The sequence below is a fragment of the Podarcis pityusensis genome (genome assembly GCF_964106645.2).
Source record: "Podarcis pityusensis genome assembly, chromosome: 1".
NCBI lineage: Eukaryota > Metazoa > Chordata > Lepidosauria > Squamata > Lacertidae > Podarcis > Podarcis pityusensis.
The window spans coordinates 115,317,848-115,337,159 of NC_138028.1; the positions used below are offsets into that span (position 1 = coordinate 115,317,848).

A 19,312-nucleotide genomic window follows, 5' to 3' on the forward strand; every position below is an offset into this window, starting at 1 on the left:
TGATCTTCTTGCAGTCCGTGGGACTCTCAAGAGTCTCAAGAGTCTGATGCAGGTTACTTGTAATCATATTTCACAAGAAGGGTTCCACCTTGTTGTGAAGAATTGCTTTCTTTGATCGGGCCAGTTGGTATATACTAGTGCTGGGTCACTTAGTAGATTTTATTTTAAGGAGGCTGCTGAAGAGACCATCTTGGCTGTCTCTTACTGCAGACCCAGGATCATCGAGCCTGAGCTTCCACTGCTGCCGCCCACCATTAAACCGCCATTGGCAGGATTGGCAGCAACAGCAGCAGATATATTTTATTCTCTTGTTAATTATGCTGTTTTAAATGTGCATTTTACATTTGACATATACATATACAGAGAGAGAGAGAGAGAGAGACTGGAACCTCTGTTGTCGCAGGTAATCTGTTCTGGAAGACCATTTGACTTCCGGAAACGTTCGACAACTGAGGCGCAATTGCCGGTCGTCTTCCGACTTCTGAGGCGCATTTGAAAATGGAAGCATTCACTTCCGGGTTGTCGGTTGTCTGAATTGTTCGGCTTCCGAAGCGTTTGACAACCAAGGTTCCACTGTAGTTAACTTTGCTGCATTGAATGTGCCTTCTGTAGTTGACTTCCTTTGCAATGCTTTATTTTGAAACCTTGTAATGTTTTATTTTGAAATTCTTAAGATAATATTTTACTTTCCTGTCAAGTATGTTACTTTGAATGTATACTTTATATTTGACTTTTTTCAGTAATGTTCTATTCTGGATTGTTTTATTTGATGGTTGACTGTATTGTAAACCGCTTTGAGATTTTTTCTTAAAAATATAAAGTGCCGTAGAAATGAAATCAGTAGTAATAATTACTATAGTAAGCTGCTTTCCTGCTGAATTCATTGAGAGCAAGGAACCAAATGAAGCAGAATCTTTTCTATCACAGAAGTATTTAAAGTGCTTTCAACAGGAACACGCTTCATTAAATTACTTTTTGTTTAAAAAAATCATATATTGTTTGATGATGTTTAATTGCTACTTAGTGCACATAACTAGAAATTATGATAATATAATTTGGGAGCGCAACATATCCACTAGCCATGCATATAGCATGTACTCTCTTTTTATGCAGGGAAAATGCAAATCAGTTGCTACCCTCAAGGTTAGCCTGCATTTTCCCAGGTGGTCCTCTCCTCCTTTGAGTCTAACAAAACTGTAGTGTTGAAACTTAATGAAGATAAAAACTAGGCTAAGTGCAGATTGCTAATGAAGTGTATTTTTAATCATGATCAACAAGTCATTCTGAAATGGCCAGGTGCTCAAATTGGAGTATAACGGGGGCGGCAATATGGTGTCCTCCAGATCTTGTGTGTTACCATATTGGCCTGAATATAAGCCGCACCTTTAAAATTCGGGGGGGGGGGGGAGAAAAAAAGACAATACCTGAATATAAGCTTCTCCCCTAAAATTCTGCGGGCACTCACACCTGTTCCGTTTTACCGTATGTCTGTTTCAGCAGCGATACCGCAAAAGCCCATGTTTGTAAGGTCGTGAATTTAAGCCGCACTGTAACTTTTCACGGTTGGAATGGGGGGGGGGAGTGCGGCTTATATTCAGGCTAATATGGTACAACTTAAGTCATCTTGGACCATTGGCCATGTGAACTAGGGATGATGGATGTTTGTTTACACAGCATCTGCAGGACATCCCCTTGGCTTTCCCTTGAATACATGGTAGCCCTTTTCCAGGGTTAGATTAAATATGTCTGCATAGCTGCTTTCATTGTTTTCTTTTTTTATTAAAAAGCGACCACAGGGAAGGGGCTGAGCAGAATTGGGACCTGGAAGGGGCACTAACCTTTTGCTCCTGTTGTGGTCCCTATTGGAATTGGGACACCCTCAGTTCCGACTGTTTGCCCATGGGATCTTTCCTTCTGTCGTGAATAGCAAGGATGGAAGGGAGATGGTTTGATTCTATTTCACAGAGTGGTGGGAGTACCGAATTACAGAGGGGCACATACACTAGTGGCCAAAATTGTGGGGAAAGTTGCATTTCTAAAGTTTGATGGCTCATAACATCAATCTTTTTTTAAAACAATACCATACAATTATATATCATTAGACCGATAATTTAATGCAGAATACAATGCTACAAGGGACGCGGGTGGCGCTGTGGGTTAAACCACAGAGCCTACGACTTGCCGATCAACGGTGTTTCTGTGCGCTGCTCTGGTTCGCCAGAAGCAGCTTAGTCATGCTGGCCACATGACCCGGAAGCTGTACACCGGCTCCCTCGGCCAGTAAAGGGAGATGAGCGCCGCAACCCCAGAGTCGGACTTTAATTGTGGCAAAAGGTTTCTACGCTACTAACAGAAAGGGTGAGAAGTTATGAAAATACCCCTTATCATGGTTTTCTGTGTATAATTTCTGGTTATTTGGCTATAATTTTTGATAGAATAAAGGTAATTCAGCACAGTTTGTTGCAATATATTCTGCATTAAATTGTTTTTCTAATGATATATATATAATCTGTGGTATTCTAAAAAAGAATGATGTTATGAGCCACCAAACCTCAGAAACACAACTTTTTGTAAAGGTTCCCACAATTTTGATCACTTAGTGTGCTGTAGCCTTGGATTTGTCTCAGTCCCCATCCTCGCTATTTTAATGAAAGAAACAGAAAAGCTATGCAGCATCAAACTATGTGATAAATGTCATTTCTTGGTCCTCAGTGTATATATTTGACAGGAAGATGAACTTCAGTAATATTCTAATTGTTGAGTTCTTTGGTCATGCAAGACAAAGGCTAGGCATATCCATCCAATTTCTTGTATAACCTACGGCTCCCTTAGACTGGAGGAATGTTCAGGTTGTCAGAGTGGTTTTTGTACGACACAACTGGGTGAGGAGAGAGAACAATTTCCATTTTTTAATAAGTGAAAGTTGGGATTCTGTCAGAGTCTTGCCATTGCTGGCAGTGGTTGGGGGGGGGGGTACGGGAATAGGTTTCTCTCTGTTTCAGAAACAGACGCACTTTAAAGCTGTAAAAGCAACGCATTTTGTTAATGTTTGTCTCCAACAAAACTTGTTTCACAATCCATGTATTAACATACTGAAATATTCATACTTAAATTTGCTTATGCTTTAATTGTAAATATTAATAATGAATCATGGGCACGTAACTGAGAGCTAGCAAACTGTAGCTCATAGTTATTTAGTACAAAATGCTTCTTTGTATACCTAACAGTAAATGAATTTAGGGATTGTAACATTTCAGGATGGAGAAAAGGGAAGGTATTGACCAAGGCTGGAACTAAATCAGCCCATGGGTCAGCTTATGTTTTGAAACTTTGGCATATGTTTCTCTGCTGAGCTGAATGGACCGAAGGCATTTTGTAGGGGAAAAGCAGATTATGAGCTTCTTACCTCCCCCCCCCCATCTCCCCCAAGATCTCCTCCCCACTGCCGCCCCCCATTTCCCCCCCAGCCACGTATTTTTGATAGGAAATACATGCCTAGAACTGGATGGATGTGGAAGTTTCTGAGGCAAAGCAATAAAGACAAGCATCACTACCACCCGTCTGCCACTTCCTCCTGCAGATCGCTACTCCTGATGCTATACTGCATGATTTGTCTGCAAAATCTGTAGTTCCTAACTAAAGTTGCAATCCTAAATGCACTTACTGTTGAATTCAGTGGGAACTCTTTCTGAGTAAACATGCTTTTTGGACCACCAATCAATAGCCACTGAGTTGATTAAGTGTGTGACGTTGTTGTTGTTAATGCCCATTTCAATTTACTTATACAGGTTATTTTAGTATCTGCCAATAAGCTTACACGATACATAGAGCCATGCCAGCTGACAGAAGATTTTGGAGGGAGTCTTACCTACGATCATATGGACTGGCTGAACAAGAGGCTGGTTAGTTGCTTGGCAATTTTTTATCTGTTCTTTTTCAGTACACTTTCCATGGGAAAGTGGTGGTTGGAAATATTAATAGCTGTGTTAGGTGTGTCCTAGCGGCATCAAAATGCTGGGGCAAAAAATGAGTCACCTGATACCACTGTGATCCAGTTCCCCACTCCTAGTATACATCAATTTCAGTCTGACTTCAGGCTTGATTTTGGGATGGCAGTTGCTTTGGTTGCCCTACTTGAATTGCCCTGGGATCTGGATAGGAGGAATACATCCCTGTTGGTTCAGCAGTTTTCAATACCATCAGCTACAGTATCTTTCTGGATTGCCTGGAAAATACGAGACATTTTATTATGGTTCTGGTCCATCTAGGGGAGTTACTTTCTGAAGGTGGCAGTGTTCAATAAGCCCCATTGTACCTGTTTCCGGGAAGGTGTGACCAAAGCACAGCCACTAATGTTTTGTTTAAATCAGTATTGGACTCGTGTACAAAGAGAGAACTGCCTTTGAAGGGTCTTTGGGAGCTAACAGTCCAAAAAGTAGCAGCAACAGTTCTTTGAGAGCATAAGATGTCCATTTTACAACATGTTCTATGTTGTTTGTATGTGCCTTTGTAACTCACTTGTTATTAAACTGCTAGGCCTTAGAGATGATTTCCCAGTGTCAGGGTTGGAGCACTCAGACAGGCCATCCGTCTTCAAGCACAAGACTGTAAAAATCAATTGCAGTAATGGTAACTATAAATATTTTACATAGGCATTTGAAAAGTTTACAAAAGAATCTACATCTTTACTGGATGAGCTTGCCTTAATCAACAGTGGAAATGATAAAGGAAACCAACAGGAGAAGGACAGGTAATTATTTTTCTTGTTTCTGTTAACAATTTATTAGTAATTAAATCCTTTGACTATAAACTCTAGCTCACGGAAGGGACATAGGTGCTTTCAAAAGCAACATTGGAATGGGAATAGTTTGTGTAAAAGATCCCTGATGTTTCTGGCTAGGATACTGAACTTTTTTAAAATACAAAAACAAAACACCTCTGTCATACAGAAATCCAAAACACAGCATTCTAACTTATCTTTCATGTGCAGTGCCAGTCTGGAATTGTGACTATTTATCTCTGGCTTAAAGCTAGCCAGAAAGTAGGGTTGCTTATGTCTACGCTGCTAGGAAAGTGCTTCAGTGCAGCTGTTGCCTTCTCTGCATTTGTGTTCTATTTTCTGCTCTTTCTGGTGTCCCCAAATTTGAATTTCTGTTTGTATCTACAGGTAGTATTTATCATGGAACCATTTGTCACTCCCTAGGAATGTATAGCTGTAGTTTCTAGTTCCCGTTATCTTCCCAGGTCTCCTTAAATTGCATTATTTCGGTCTCTGCCAGGTTGTGAGATGTGTGGATTTTAGGTGGCAATGACACTTGCTTTTTCCATGGAGACTACTGGGGTTCCATTTGTGCAAACTATTATTTATTTCTCCTTGCATAATTGAACACACACACCTCAGCACACCTGCTGCATCTGTTTTGGGAGTTCCCCTGACCCTCCAGGGGTGGTGTAGCGGAAGGAGATGTGGAGAATCTCCTTCAATTAAGCACTAATCCTTGTGCTAATGCAGAAAATGTAGTTGAGTACTGCTGTCAGTTGGGTGTGTCTTACTAGTTGTTTTCTTCAAGATTGAGAATGCCTGGGCTATTTTTATCTTGTTGAAAAGTAACTGAAAAGAAAAATAGCCTACAGTGTCAAGTATGCCAACATTTCTGAAACTTCGATCCCTCTTTGCCTCTCTTTCTTTTTTGACATTGCCAAATATGGTTTTGACAAAGAAAATGATGCCAGGTAAAGAAAAAATGTGAAATTTTATTAGAATGTTTTAGAGCCAGTGTGGTGTAGTGGTTAAGAGCTGTGGACTCGTAATCTGGTGAACCGGGTTCACATCTCCGCTCCTCCACATGCAGCTGCTGGGTGACCTTGGGCCAGTCACACTTCTTTGAAGTCTCTCAGCCCCACTCACCTCACAGAGTGTTTGTTGTGGGGGAGGAAGGGAAAGGAGAATGTTAGCCGCTTTGAGACTCCTTCGGGTAGTGATAGAGCGGGATATCAAATCCAAACTCCTCCTCCTCTTCTCCTTCTTCTTCTTCTTCTTCTTCTTCTTCTTCTTCTTCTATAAAAGTCAAGAAGCTATGTACTTGTGTTCAATGCTTGAAACTTCAGTTATCAACGTTAAGTAAGTAACAGCCATTTGCCTTTCTATTTCAAGGTCCATAGACTTGAATTTCCTTCCATCTGTTGATCCTGAAACTGTTCTGCAGACAGGTATACCCACTATGGCATCGTTTTTCTTTACTTCATGGATTTTGTGAATTGTTGTGGATATGGGTAGTATATAATGCTAAAGCTTTGTTCTTGGTGTGTTAGACTTGTTCTTGGTGGAGGAGCATTTACTAAACAGAATAATAAGTGTTATGAATATCTTCCTTATCTACTTAAAAGTACATTTCTCTCCCTCCCTCTGCTGTTCTGCTCTTCCATTTCTGGGAACCGCAGCTGTAGAGAAATATTCTGCTCTCCTTTTCTGTTGGAATTACCAATCAAGCTCTGATAATGCCAAGAAGACAATTAACAATTTAAATTATTTTATAAATAATCAAGTGGGAAGCATAATGGGGAGCATATACTTCAACATATGCCTACTTAAATTTTTTATTATGGATATGGAAAAAGAAAATGTAGACTTTGGGCCTACATTAGTTTCCAGTGCAATAATTTTTGGGCTCATCCATTCCTTAGGATCTGGGTACCATTCCTCAAGGAAGTACAGTTGTTTATTTAGGGATTGTTTCATTTTTGCAGCAAAAGTTAAGCATATCTGAAATTGGAGTCAGTGGGAACATTAAACGTTAGCTCTTTATTGTTGTAACTGGTGCTCAGTATCATTTTTAAAAAAATCATATAATCTATATCCCTTGCTTTTACATTAATGGCGTACAAGTTTAAGAAAAGTAAAGAATAAAAACATCGTAACTTGGACTGCTATCTGAAATGCAGCTGTGTGAATGCCCAGGCACCCACTGGATAATGTCTTTGACATCACTGATCAGTGTATCTTCTACCCAAAGTCTCCATATTATACCCTCGCTAAGTTACATCTCTCCGGTGCAAGGGTTACTGCAAATTTGTGAACCGTTCCATATTTTCATACACAAAATATTTTTTTTATCATGCTGTTACTGTCACCCCCGAGGGAAAGTTGCATAGGATCTGAAAGTGATTTACGATAACCCATAATACAAATAACCCCCCTTTCACTTTTAGCCTACCACAAGCCATCTTCCTTTTATCTCAAGTCTTTTACACCCTAGCTCCTTTTTTTAACCTGACTATGCCACATCTGAGGCACCATTTGAATGCTCAATTTTCATTCTTCAACCATTCAAGGTCACGAGCTGTTATCTGAATTGCAACAACGCCGCTTTAATGGTTCGGATGGAGGGGTTTCGTGGTCTCCCATGGATGACGAACTGCTTGCTCAGCCCCAGGTTATGAAGCTGCTAGACTCACTCAGAGAACAATATACACGGTACCAAGAAGTATGCAGGCAACGGAGCAAGCGCTCTCAGCTAGAGGAGATTCAACAGAAGGTAATGCAGGTAGGTGCCCCAAGCTCCAGTTGGTTTATATCATTTATTGTTAACTGGGCATCCCATTGGCTCGGTCTAGCAGATTATCTTACTCTTCTGCATCTTCTTTTTACTTCATATGTATGAATACAGCCAGATTATAATTATCGGTAGAGTTTCCCCAACCTCACTTAAAAACTCTGGCTGCTCAATACATTCCATTAAATAAGCGGCAGTCTAGCAGGGATGCGGCTGGCGCTGTGGGTTAAACCACAGAGCCTAGGACTTCCCGATCAGAAGGTTGGTGGTTCGAATCCCCGCAACGGGGTGAGCTCCCGTTGCTCAGTCCCTGCTCCTGCCAACCTAGCAGTTCGAAAGCAAATCAAAGTGCAAGTAGATAAATAGGTATCACTCTGGCAGGAAGGTAAACAGAGTTTCCATGCACTGCCCTGGTTTCGCCAGAAGCGGCTTAGTCATGCTGGCCACATGACCTGGAAGCTCCCTCGGCCAATAAAGCGAGATGAGCGCCGCAACCCCAGAGTCGGTCACTGGACCTAACGGTCAGGGGTCCCTTTACCTTTACCTAGCAGAATTCACTGAGGACTCATGCTACTAGATGTGGTCAGTAGCTTGGAATAAAGGCTTTTAGCTATCCTGTGTGTGTGTGTGTGTGTGTGTGTGTGCGCGCGCGCGCGCGCGCGCTTATACTGCCCATCCGTTTCATTATTTAGACAGTCTCCCTCACGACACGAGACCTACAGCTTTGTCGCTATTGGTCTTCCCCACTTCCAGGTGTGACTTTGTTCTGTCATGTGACGAAGCAGGTTACTTATAGCTCAGCATTTGGGCCGGTTTTGAAGCTTTCTTACATTGTTGGGATATTACAGATCAATCTTAATTGCACCCACTTAACTTGTGGTGTTGTCAAAGCAGTTAATAATGCCGATCTGTTTCTGGTAGATTTTGGGTTCAACTACCAATAAAATTGAACAGAAGCAACTACAAGCTAGCAAAGCAAAGGTCGTTGGGTGGCTCTTGCTTCTTCTTTTAAAAAGTGATTTAATATAAACAAGATAATTAGTCTATCTAGTGATTAATAGATAAATAGGATTAGCATATCCATTGATCAAAATCCAAAAGAACAGTTGTCATACAAGGCTCTTCCTGACTAGAATGAGTAAAAACCCGTGTAATGCTAGAAGGTCATGAAGGGCTGGGCTGGTGCTTTGGAAATCAGTATGTAATTGATGCTTTCAACACTTCTTCAGACAATGTCTCTGTTGAGATAATAAAGGAAATGAAATCAATTCATTTATTTCCCCAGGCCTATTATTTGAAATTGAATGTGTTTATATTTTAGATGCTATGCACATGAACCTTCACCCTTTTAAATACTGGAGAGGCAGGAAATCAAAATATTCCACTTCACAGTATTCTAGAATAATCATTTCTTTCACTTTTAAATCTCTTTTTAAGTTTTTTTTAAAAAAACAGTCAGACATGGATATTACATAGGTATAAAAGAAACAAAATATTATTTCTGTGGTAACTTGAGCATTCAAGTCATCTGAGCAAATATGGGCTGATTGGAATGAGGTTTATAACCTAGTTTGGCAAACTGCCATCATTAATGCATTTAAATAGACTTGTTTACTGGGGCATCAACCTCAATTTGCATCATTCTGATTAGAAATTGTCATCCATTTGCTCTGCCTGTGTTACTGAAGCTGCATGGTAAACGAATTGAACTTTTGCAGGCAAAGAAATTGAGCATTCATCTATGTTTTTATTTAGAAGATATCTGCAGAAGATATCTAAATGGGGAGCCAGAAGGAAGACCTTTTTTTTTTTTTTGGAAAAAAAATATTCTAAAGATCTTTGGAGCAGAAGTGATCAAAAATCATATTGTTAAGCTAGCTGCCCAGGTATATCAGAAGTATATGTCTTCTTGGTGATAAAAAGAAGAAACTGAACTAAGAGAAATAGAAACAGGACGATGCCAAGAGATGATTTGCAGTATCATTTGATAATTACTGCAGTAGGAGTTTTCTTTCTTGCTGTTTAGCAACTGTAAAATAGATAATCACTAGCTTAGACTAACTGTCCACATATCAGGTGTATGGTTGAGGTGTCCTCACATGTATTTTTGTGGTGCAAGCAACAAAAATGCTAGTGGTTGCCTTATTATTATTATTATTATTACTATTATTTGTACCCTTCCCATCTGATTTGGTTGCCCCAGCCACTGAGAAGCTTCCAACATAATATACTGAAACAACACAACAGAACATCACACATTAAAAGCATCTCAGTACAGGGCTGCCTTCAGATGTCTTCTACAGGTTATATAGTTATTCATCTCCTTGACATCTGATGGGAGGACGTTTCCACAGGGCAGGCGCCACTGCCAAGAAGGCCTTCTGCCTGGTTCCTTGCCATTTAAGGCCTCTGTTAAGCAACCTGCAAATAGCCTGTAATAAAAGAGCAGCAAATAGTGTAGCATATACTGATATTTATCCCTAAACACACAGTCAGGTGATGTAGTTCTGCAAGCTAGAACAATTTAGATTTCAGCAGGGGAACTAAAGAATCCACACACACCCCGGTTTTCTTAAAGAAGCCAGCTTTTCATCTTACCTACTAATACAGATATGAATTGACAAAACAGTGAATGAGCCAGATATCTTCACGTTCTGTTTCTAATGTGAGACGACATATTATTAAGGTTCACAAAGAAGACATTCTTCCCCCGAAAAAGCATTGGGAAATGTTTGATCAGCCTTGCCGGGTCTGCTAGCTTATGCACCTAAAAGGAAGTAAGGACCCCCGCTGCCTTTATTTATCTTGAGGTAGCGAGCACGTTGCCGTTAAAAGTGAACTTTATTTTAAAATCTGAATAACCATAATTTCTTTTAAAAATCAGTCTCGACCGTGTGGGTTTAATTATTTGCTGTGGTGAAAATGTTGCTGTTTTGATCAACAGGTAGTGAACTGGCTTGAAGGACCTGGCACAGAACAGCTTAGAACCCAGTGGGGGATAGGTGATTCAATTAGAGCCTCACAAGCTTTGCAGCAGAAACATGAAGAGATTGAAAGTCAACACAGTGTGAGTTTTCATTTTCCCGAGGAAGTTACTGCATGATTGTTCTTATATATAATTCATTATGTGCAACATTTTCCAGTGACATTTTTCTAGCGAATTTTAGACAGTGATTTATGAGCTATATCAAACTGCACCTATTCTTCTGCAACAGACTGTGTTGGTGATCTTAATCATTGTTAATTAAATTCTAATGTCATGGCAGTATACTAATTTTTATTCTTTTAAAGGAGAGTGATCGTGTTTCTGATGAGATTGAAAACACAAAAAGGAAGCATTGATTTAGGAGTAATATATGTCATCTTTTCTTTCTTGCTGGGAGCCACTTATTGTAATTACTTGAATGCTCAGTTTTAAGATCATACATAATCTCGGAGCATAGATTGTTTGATGATTGGCAAAGGCAGATTTTGTTTTTCCAGGAGTTCAAACACTGGACTATAGAACATATTGGGGTTAATGTGAACTGAATGGAGAATTGGGGGGGGGGGGGAGACTACTCTGACCACTGTCTACATTCAGAAGACATCATTTTCTCTACTAGGAGGACGTAGGGAATGGCATTCATTGTCCAGTCAGTGTGTATCACCTCCATATCATTGTGAATGACAGTAGCATTGCACACACTTACCAGTAAACATGCATCATCTTGCATTGAATTATATGCATAGTGAGTGGACAGTGTGTGATATACCCTGTTAGTATCCAGCGATCTTTATATGTTGTTGTTTTGTTTACTCGTGTCCGACTCTTCGTGACCCCATGGACCAGAGCACGCTAGGCACTCCTGCCTTCCACTGCCTCCTGCAGTTTGGTCAAACTCATGCTGGTAGCTTCGAAAACACTATCCAACCATCTCGTCCTCTGTCATCCCCTTCTCCTTGTGCCCTCAATCTTTCTCAACATCAGGGTCTTTTCCAAGAGTCTCCTCCAGCACCATAATTCAAAAGCATCAATTCTTCGGCGATCAGCCTTCTTTATGGTCCAGCTCTCACTTCCATACATCACTACTGGGAAAACCATAGCTTTTACTATACAGACCTTTGTTGGCAAGGTGATGTCTCTGCTTCACATACCCCACATCATTTCACTGAGCAATATAAAAAGTGCCCTACTGGTTCTGTTCATTCTCCACAACATCCAGATCACGTGCCAGTGGTCAGTTCTACCATTTTATTTCCTGTCTTTGGAAGAAAGCTTAAAATTTAATATTGTTAAAGGTTGGTATAAAATGTAAGCTTGTTATTCATTTACTGATATGATTAAAAAAATATTGCAATGCAGTTAGTTGCTGACCCTAGCACCTCACAGTAGCTGAAGCCTTGTGGTCTGCAGCACCAGTTTCACAGTGACTAGAAAACGTTTTGCAATCCACAGCAAGTTAGGTGGTTCATTCTTATTTTGTCACCTGGCTCCTAACTTGCCTGTAGTGGTGTGGGATGAAAAGGAGGTTCATGGCCACAGACTGCAATGAAGCATTGTGAATAGGAAGTTTTGTTACTCCTGATATACTATCCCAAGTATCTCCCATTTTTCAGCCTGTATGGCCAGCACTAATTTTTTCTATCTTAACTTGTGCCTCGTTTACTCTTCTCTGGAATGAAGTGACCAGACCAGTTCCTGAAATCACAGAGCCAGTTTCTTCTTGGTACTTTGCCATAACAAAGAGAGATTCAAAGGTACCCTTGACCTTTTGAAGTATTAACATTTCATAAAGCCCAATAAATTGCAGGTAGTTTTCTTAGCCAATAATCTTCCTTCTGGGCAGAGGTTCTCCCTCTCTGCTTGTTCAGCAGCAGCCAGAGTTGCTAACCTTTTTTGACACAAGGCTTACATTCACTGTTGGCCACTTACTAGCATGTGTGGTCAAGACACACAGCCCCACCACCTCAGTTGATTGTACAGATCAGATCAGGAGGGTTAGCGCATCCACCCCACACAACAAATAATCAGTATGACTGGGTCGAGGTAGTTTCATCCTAATCAGAGTGCTCAGCTGAGTCTCCTACTTCTTTTTTCCCTTTGTTATTTCTAGTATTGGTGAGGTCTTAATAGGTAAAATAAAATAAAAAAAAATTGGGGTGGGGCTGATCCAGTCCTCATGCCAAGACTTTTTAATTACTCGCTTATTTATTAAATTTGAGTTGTTTCCAACTAACTCATTCCATCAATACAAGGATTTCTGCTTGCACAACAAAACTCTGTGCCATCCAAACCTGTTCTGGGTTTTCCCCCAGCCACATGGAGCAGATTTGGTGAGGGTGCAGCGTACGTGAGGGAAGGGGGAGTTCTGTTATATTTCTGCTGACAGAACAAATTGGCTGGATATTGCCCCTTATTTCCCGCCCGTCCTCCCAAAGGGGTTATCCTCTCAACCAATCAGAGTCTGATTTGGACTACATAGTAGATCCAGTTCATTACTTAAAATACTCAAGATGGGTTGAGTGAGGATTAATGTAGACTCCTTTGTTAGCTTGGTCAATAAATTATATTGTTTCTTTAGAAGTTGTGTTGCATCCAGTATCTTGTGTTTTTGTACTTCAATCCACATTAACTGCATTGATTTTTGTAAAGTGAGTTCTTAAGATACTGTCAAGTTCTGGCATTGCATTTCAGCATGACCATTAGTAGTCACAATACTTATGTCATCATGGACTCATCCTGCTGGGGCTGGGCTTCCAAGTTGGATTCTGCTACTAATCTCTTAGTGCCAACACACCGACGGTCATTGATAGCAGTGCACAATGTTCTGCCCTCTTCTTTTTGTTCCTTTTGGGAAAAGGTTATCATGGCTACCAAACTTCACAACAATAAGCAGGGGGGCTTCTTGTTGTGGGTCTACATAAATTAGTGAGAGGAGAGTCCCATGGACTGCAAGAAGATCAAACCTATCCATTCTTAAGGAAATCAGCCCTGAGTGCTCACTGGAAGGACAGATCCTGAAGCTGAGGCTCCAAATCTTTGGCCACCTCATGAGGAGAGAAGACTCCCTGGAAAAGACCCTGATGTTGGGAAAGATTGAGGGCACAAGGAGAAGGGGACGACAGAGGACGAGATGGTTGGACAGTGTTCTCAAAGCTGCCAACATGAGTCTGACCAAGCTGCGGGAGGCAGTGGAAGACAGGAGTGCCTGGCGTGCTCTGGTCCATGGGGTCACGAAGAGTCGGACTAAACAACAACACTGAGGAGGACAATACTTCATAAAATCATTTGAAATACAAAACACTAAAATAAATCACTTTCACGCACAAGCATAAAAATGCAGCAGATTAAAAGCTGAGTCTTTTCACCTTCTCTTAATTCTTTGCGATGTCAGCAAACACCAAATCTTCTGCAGCCAGGAGATGTCCTAATGGAGGGGAGCATTTTTGTTTTTTGAAAAATCTACTTCCAAAAGTAGTGCACACAGTGTCCAGAGATCATGTCAGTTGTGTCCAAATAATTTTGTGGTGGCCCCAGCAACCTTGATTTATCTCCATCCAGTTATTATAGCAGCCTATTCCTGTCATCTAGTGGTGCTGTGGCTTAAACTACAGAGCCCAGGGCTTGCCGATCAGAAGGTCGGCGGTTCGAATCCCCGCGACGGGGTGAGCTCCCGTTGCTCAGTCCCAGCTCCTGCCAACCTAGCAGTTCGAAAGCACATCAAAGTGCAAGTAGATAAATAGGTCCCGCTCCAGTGGGAAGGTAAACAGCGTTTCCGTGTGCTGCTCTGGTTTCACCAGAAGCGGCTTAGTCCTGCTGGCCACATGACCCGGAAGCTGTATGCCAGCTCCCTCGGCCAATAAAGCGAGATGAGTGCCGCAATCCCAGAGTCGGTCACGACAGGACCTAATGGTCAGGGGTCCCTTTACCTTTATTCCTGTCATACCTGCAACAAAGTCCCCCAGAAATGCTGGGAAACTATCTAGATCTGGAAGTCTTCGAGGAGGACCATCGTAACAGGTCCCCTATACCTACAGAGACCTTTACGCAGCATATACAGTGGTGCCTCGCAAGACGAAATAAATTCGTTCCGCGAGTTTTTTCGTCTAGCGAATTTTTCGTCTTGCGAATCACGAATTCCCATAGGAATGCATTGAAAATCAATTAATGCGTTCCTATGGTCAAAAAAAGTCCAAACAAAGCCAAATTTGGTATAACAACCTCCCCAACTGTTGCAAACCCCTCCCCAACTGTTCCCCCAGTCACCCAGCACACAGAAATTCAAATCCAGAATTTTTTTAAAAAAACAGCAGAGTGGCCCAGTGGTCACAGAAAATCACAAAAATGCAGAAAAAAACACACAAGCTTCCAGATTCCTGCAAACCCCTCCCCAACTGTTCCCCCAGCCACCCAGCACACAGAAATTCAAATCCAGAATTTTTTTAAAAAAAACAGCAGAGTGGCCCAATGGTCACAGAAAATCATAAAAATGCAGGAAAAAAACCACACAAGCTTCCAGATTCTTGCAAACCCCTCCCCAACTGTTCCCCCAGCCACCCAGCACACAGAAATTCAAATCCAGAATTTTTTTTAAAAAACAGCAGAGTGGCCCAGTGGTCACAGAAAATCATAAAAAATGCAGAAAAAAGACACACAAGCTTCCAGATTCTTGCAAACCCCTCCCCAACACCAAGTCCTTGAATTCCAAACACCCCAACCCAAAATCCAAAACCCCCCAAAAAAGTTTTAAAAGCTTAACTTGGCTGCAAAAGAAGTTTTGGAAAAGCTTCAAAAATCACCAAAGTCTTTAAAAACCTCAAAAAAGGCTACTATGTACACTGCGTTATCTATGAGTTGCTCCTTGAAGTCAAGTCACAACTGTATTAACAGTGTTAAGAAAAAGGAAACAAACTTGCAAGACGTTTTCGTCTTGCGAAGCAAGCCCATAGGGAAATTCATCTTGCGAAGCAGCTCAAAAATGGAAAACCCTTTCGTCTAGCGAGTTTTCCGTCTTGCGAGGCATTCGTCTTGCGGGGCACCACTGTATACTGAAAGTGACAAAAGTTAAAGTTACACATTAGGTCCATCTGTTACCTTCTCCATTATGGATTTATAATGGCGTTAGAGGACCACCAGTGGAAGTCTTTGGAACCTCATGAATTTCTAATTGTTTCAAAAGATTCCTTAGTAAATAAAGCATTATGGCAGCATCAGTCAATCTGTCTCTTGCTGCCAGATTTTGGAAATTGACACCAAGGCTGTACAAGGCAGCAATTAGAAGTTACTGCCTTTATATACATAAAAGCTTTTTAAATAACTCAAGTGTTTCTTTAATCTGCTGTCTCATTGATTTACTAGCTAATTACTTTTTAACTGTGTTTACTAAAAAGGATTCTGACTTTATTGCAGGCAATAGTCTTACTACAGATGCCATATATTCCACTGGCACTGCAAAATAGTTTAAATATTCATTTAACACTGAGTCATTGCCTTCCCTTCCACCTTTTAAAGGCCTGAGTCATAGTCCGTTTCGAAAAGTGACATTATTGCTATTTACTGCCTAGCAATTTTCAGACAGTGATTAGGTTCAAACCATGATAGATAATGAGTGCATATATAAGACAGACTTTCCCCCAAAAAGATTTGTCACTAGAATATGTGACTAGACAAAACAAAGTAGAAAAGTGACTAAGAACGCACACAGAAGTGGTGAAATTATACCACTCTAGCTGGAAAGGGAAGTCAAGGCACAACAGCCTTTTGTTTGTTTGTTTGTTTGTTTGTTTGTTTGTTTTCTTGATAATACTGCATTTCCATTAAATTATTGGGGCAGGTAACAAAACAACAACAACAACATGAAATTATAAAAATATACAATAAAACCTAAGCTTGCCTGAAATAAAATAGTTTTTAGGTTGCTTATTTAAATGCAGGATAGAGAGCTTTGGTAGGCTATTGCAGGGACAGGACCAGCTCACACATGAGGTCAGGTCAGAAGACCGCCTCAGGCGGCAGGATCCACAGGGGCCACAGATCTCAGTATAGATCTTTATCCCTCCCTTGTTCCTGATGTAGACCTTGACTCACTCCTTCTTCCCTGGCAGGGGTGGGGCACCATTTGGTGGTTCGCTTCAGGTGCTGAGATGTCTTGGGCCAGCCCTGTGCAGGGAGGTGGGTACCCATCAACCAACTTTTCATGATCAGACCTCTGAGGCACGTCCTAAGCTGGCAGGTTCTTATGGGAAGGGGTGGCTCTCAAGGTATCATGTTCATCCATTGACAGGCTTTCAAGTTAAATTCCTAAATTGGGTGCTAGCAGCATAGCTGCATGTAGTAAAAAGTGCAACGGGTGTGTGTATGGGAGCCTGTATGGCCTAATGGTTTGAGGATATCAACCTAGAAATTCCACCTTAGGTAGAGGCTGTTGGAAGAAGAGGAGCTTTAGAATAAGGCAACACCAAGAAGACGATGTTCTTTTGTGTTTTTTGCATGTTCACAGATCTCACGCAGGGTAGAAGTTCAAAAGTTGTATGCGCCGTACATTCGCACTGGCGCGCAAGGGTTATTAGAGCAGAAGTGTGGAGGCGCTTGCCCATCTGCTTGTCTGCTTTTGTCCTGTGTATCCTGTTGCTTCTGTTGGCCCTTGGTTGCATCAGCAAGTTATCCGTGAGCTAAATGTGATCAGTGGTGCACAGTGTGCTGAACTATAGAAATGCCTTATAAATAATAAACTAGTAAGATAACTGATGTGCACTCCTGATAATACTGAAGGAAAAGAGGCTGCTGAAACTCTATGAAGCTGCAGAGGCAATGGAAAGGAAAGCTGCAGCCAGGAGGGAGGGAAGAGGGATGTGATCAAGGGAACAAGAGAAGACGATCAGTTGAGAACATGTTGCTGTGTGCTAAATATTTTTATTTTTTTGAAATTTTATTATTTTCACATAACAAATTATTTCAACAATTATATGTGTGCTAAATAGATACAAGTTTGTTTTTAAAAAGCCTACTGGGCTAAAGAACAGGATATTGCAGAAGGGGACCGGATTAATTAAAGAGACCGGATAAGAGCATAAGCTTACAAAATGAATGAGAGGCTAGATTTTGGCAAGGCGGCAGGGGAACACCCAGAAATCCTAAGATGATGAGAAAAAGAGGACTTGCTGAAAATGGTTCCAAGGGTCCACGACTGATTTTCTAAATGACAGAATTGCTCAGTTGAAAAAGACATGACATTTTTTACTTGATATGGATGGAGACTTGAGCAGGTCTGTGTGTTGCTGGTTTTAATGCATTACTGTTAGACAGAATCATATGTCAACCTGTGTAGTAAGTTGGTTGAATGTTTGTGTGTGTGCGCACACACTGTCTTAAAAAGAACATTAAAAAGCATTGCAGTTCTGATATACTTTCTGCTTTTCTGTTTTTGCAGGAGTGGTTTGCAGTGTACGTGGAACTTAATCAACAGATTGCAGCTTTGTTAAATGCCGGGGATGAAGAAGACCTTGTGGAACTGAAAGCATTACAGCAGCAGTTAAGTGATGTTTGTTACCGGCAAGCCAGTCAGCTGGAGTTCAGGCAGAATCTGTTGCAAGCAGCACTTGATTTCCATGGTGTTGCCCAAGAAGTAAGTCAGTATACATTCTTACTCACTGTACAGTCTTGCTGTGTGATGATTACTACAGATGGCCAACAGGTTTTTAGGAATGAACAAATTCCAAAATATACCAATCCATTTCTGAGGACGTTCAGTAGCTAAAGCCTTCTGTTTTATAAGGATTTTTTTTTTGAATGAATGAATGAATGAGTCTTTATTTGCATCAGCCATTGCATCAGCAATAAAAGAACAATACGATATACAAAGAATAGAAATACAGTGATACCTCTGGTTACGTACTTAATTTGTTCCGGAGGTCCGTTCTTAACCTGAAACTGTTCTGAACCTGAAGCACCACTTTAGCTAATGGGGCCTCCTGCTGCTGCCGCACCACTGGAGCACGATTTCTGTTCTCATCCTGAAGCAAAGTTCTTAACCCAAGGTACTATTTCTGGGTTAGCGGAGTCTGTAACCTGAAGTATGTAACCTGAAGCGTCTGTAACCCGAGGTACCACTGTAAAAAAGTCAGTTATATAGAGTTTTGAATCAGTAGTCAAATAGTGGATCTTACTCTGATTGCCCCAACTAAAATTTATTGCAATGCTGTAGAAAGATTCTGATGTGTCTATTACTTATGCAAAATTGAATTTATAGTCATTGAGGGGGACTTGTTTTTATTGCTCTTGAGAGAAGACATTGGGCATTGACTACTGTAGAATGTTGTGACCACGGTGCTTAGTGTCTGTGCTTATCTGACAGTTTAAAGCACATCCTGCTTCTCCTCCGTTTTGTATAAGCTCCTGTTTTGTAATGTCCAGAAGTGATGACTTTTCTTCATCTAAAACTATTGGCCCTCTTCCACTCTGTACCTGGGGCCCTTATCGATGTCTGCACACACACAAAAAGAGGCATATCAGGTCTTGTTGGGAGTCCACATCTTGATCATTGGAGATCGGTAGAAAGTGTGGCAGCAGCATTCTTGATGAAGGGTGTTTGGTGAGGAGTGTCTGCTGTTCAGGTCATCTGCCTGTGAGCTTCCCTATCTCCTAGGTTTATCTCCCTTTACAGCTCCTGTGTGTGTGTGTGTGTGTGTGTGTGTGTGAGTGTCACAGCACACCCGGCCATTGCAGCATATCCTTGGTGGAAGCATGAGAAACACAGGTTTTTGAAGTAATATGATAC

At 41.1% G+C, this 19,312-nt stretch overlaps 1 protein-coding gene across 3 annotated transcripts in view; it reads left to right on the top strand.

Moving 5' to 3' along the window:
- The window catches only part of SESTD1 (SEC14 and spectrin domain containing 1), a 59,275-nt gene that overhangs the window by 31,701 nt on the left and 8,262 nt on the right, over positions 1-19,312 (top strand). For 2 of the 3 annotated variants that reach the window (XM_081024095.1, XM_081024096.1), the window contains exons 7-12: positions 3,789-3,902; positions 4,653-4,750; positions 6,155-6,210; positions 7,333-7,544; positions 10,498-10,620; positions 17,966-18,160. In XM_081024095.1, the coding sequence (XP_080880221.1) occupies positions 3,789-3,902; positions 4,653-4,750; positions 6,155-6,210; positions 7,333-7,544; positions 10,498-10,620; positions 17,966-18,160 (798 nt within the window). The remainder of the gene's footprint in view (positions 1-3,788; positions 3,903-4,652; positions 4,751-6,154; positions 6,211-7,332; positions 7,545-10,497; positions 10,621-17,965; positions 18,161-19,312) is intronic. The other variant, XM_081024097.1, reaches the window with a different exon arrangement.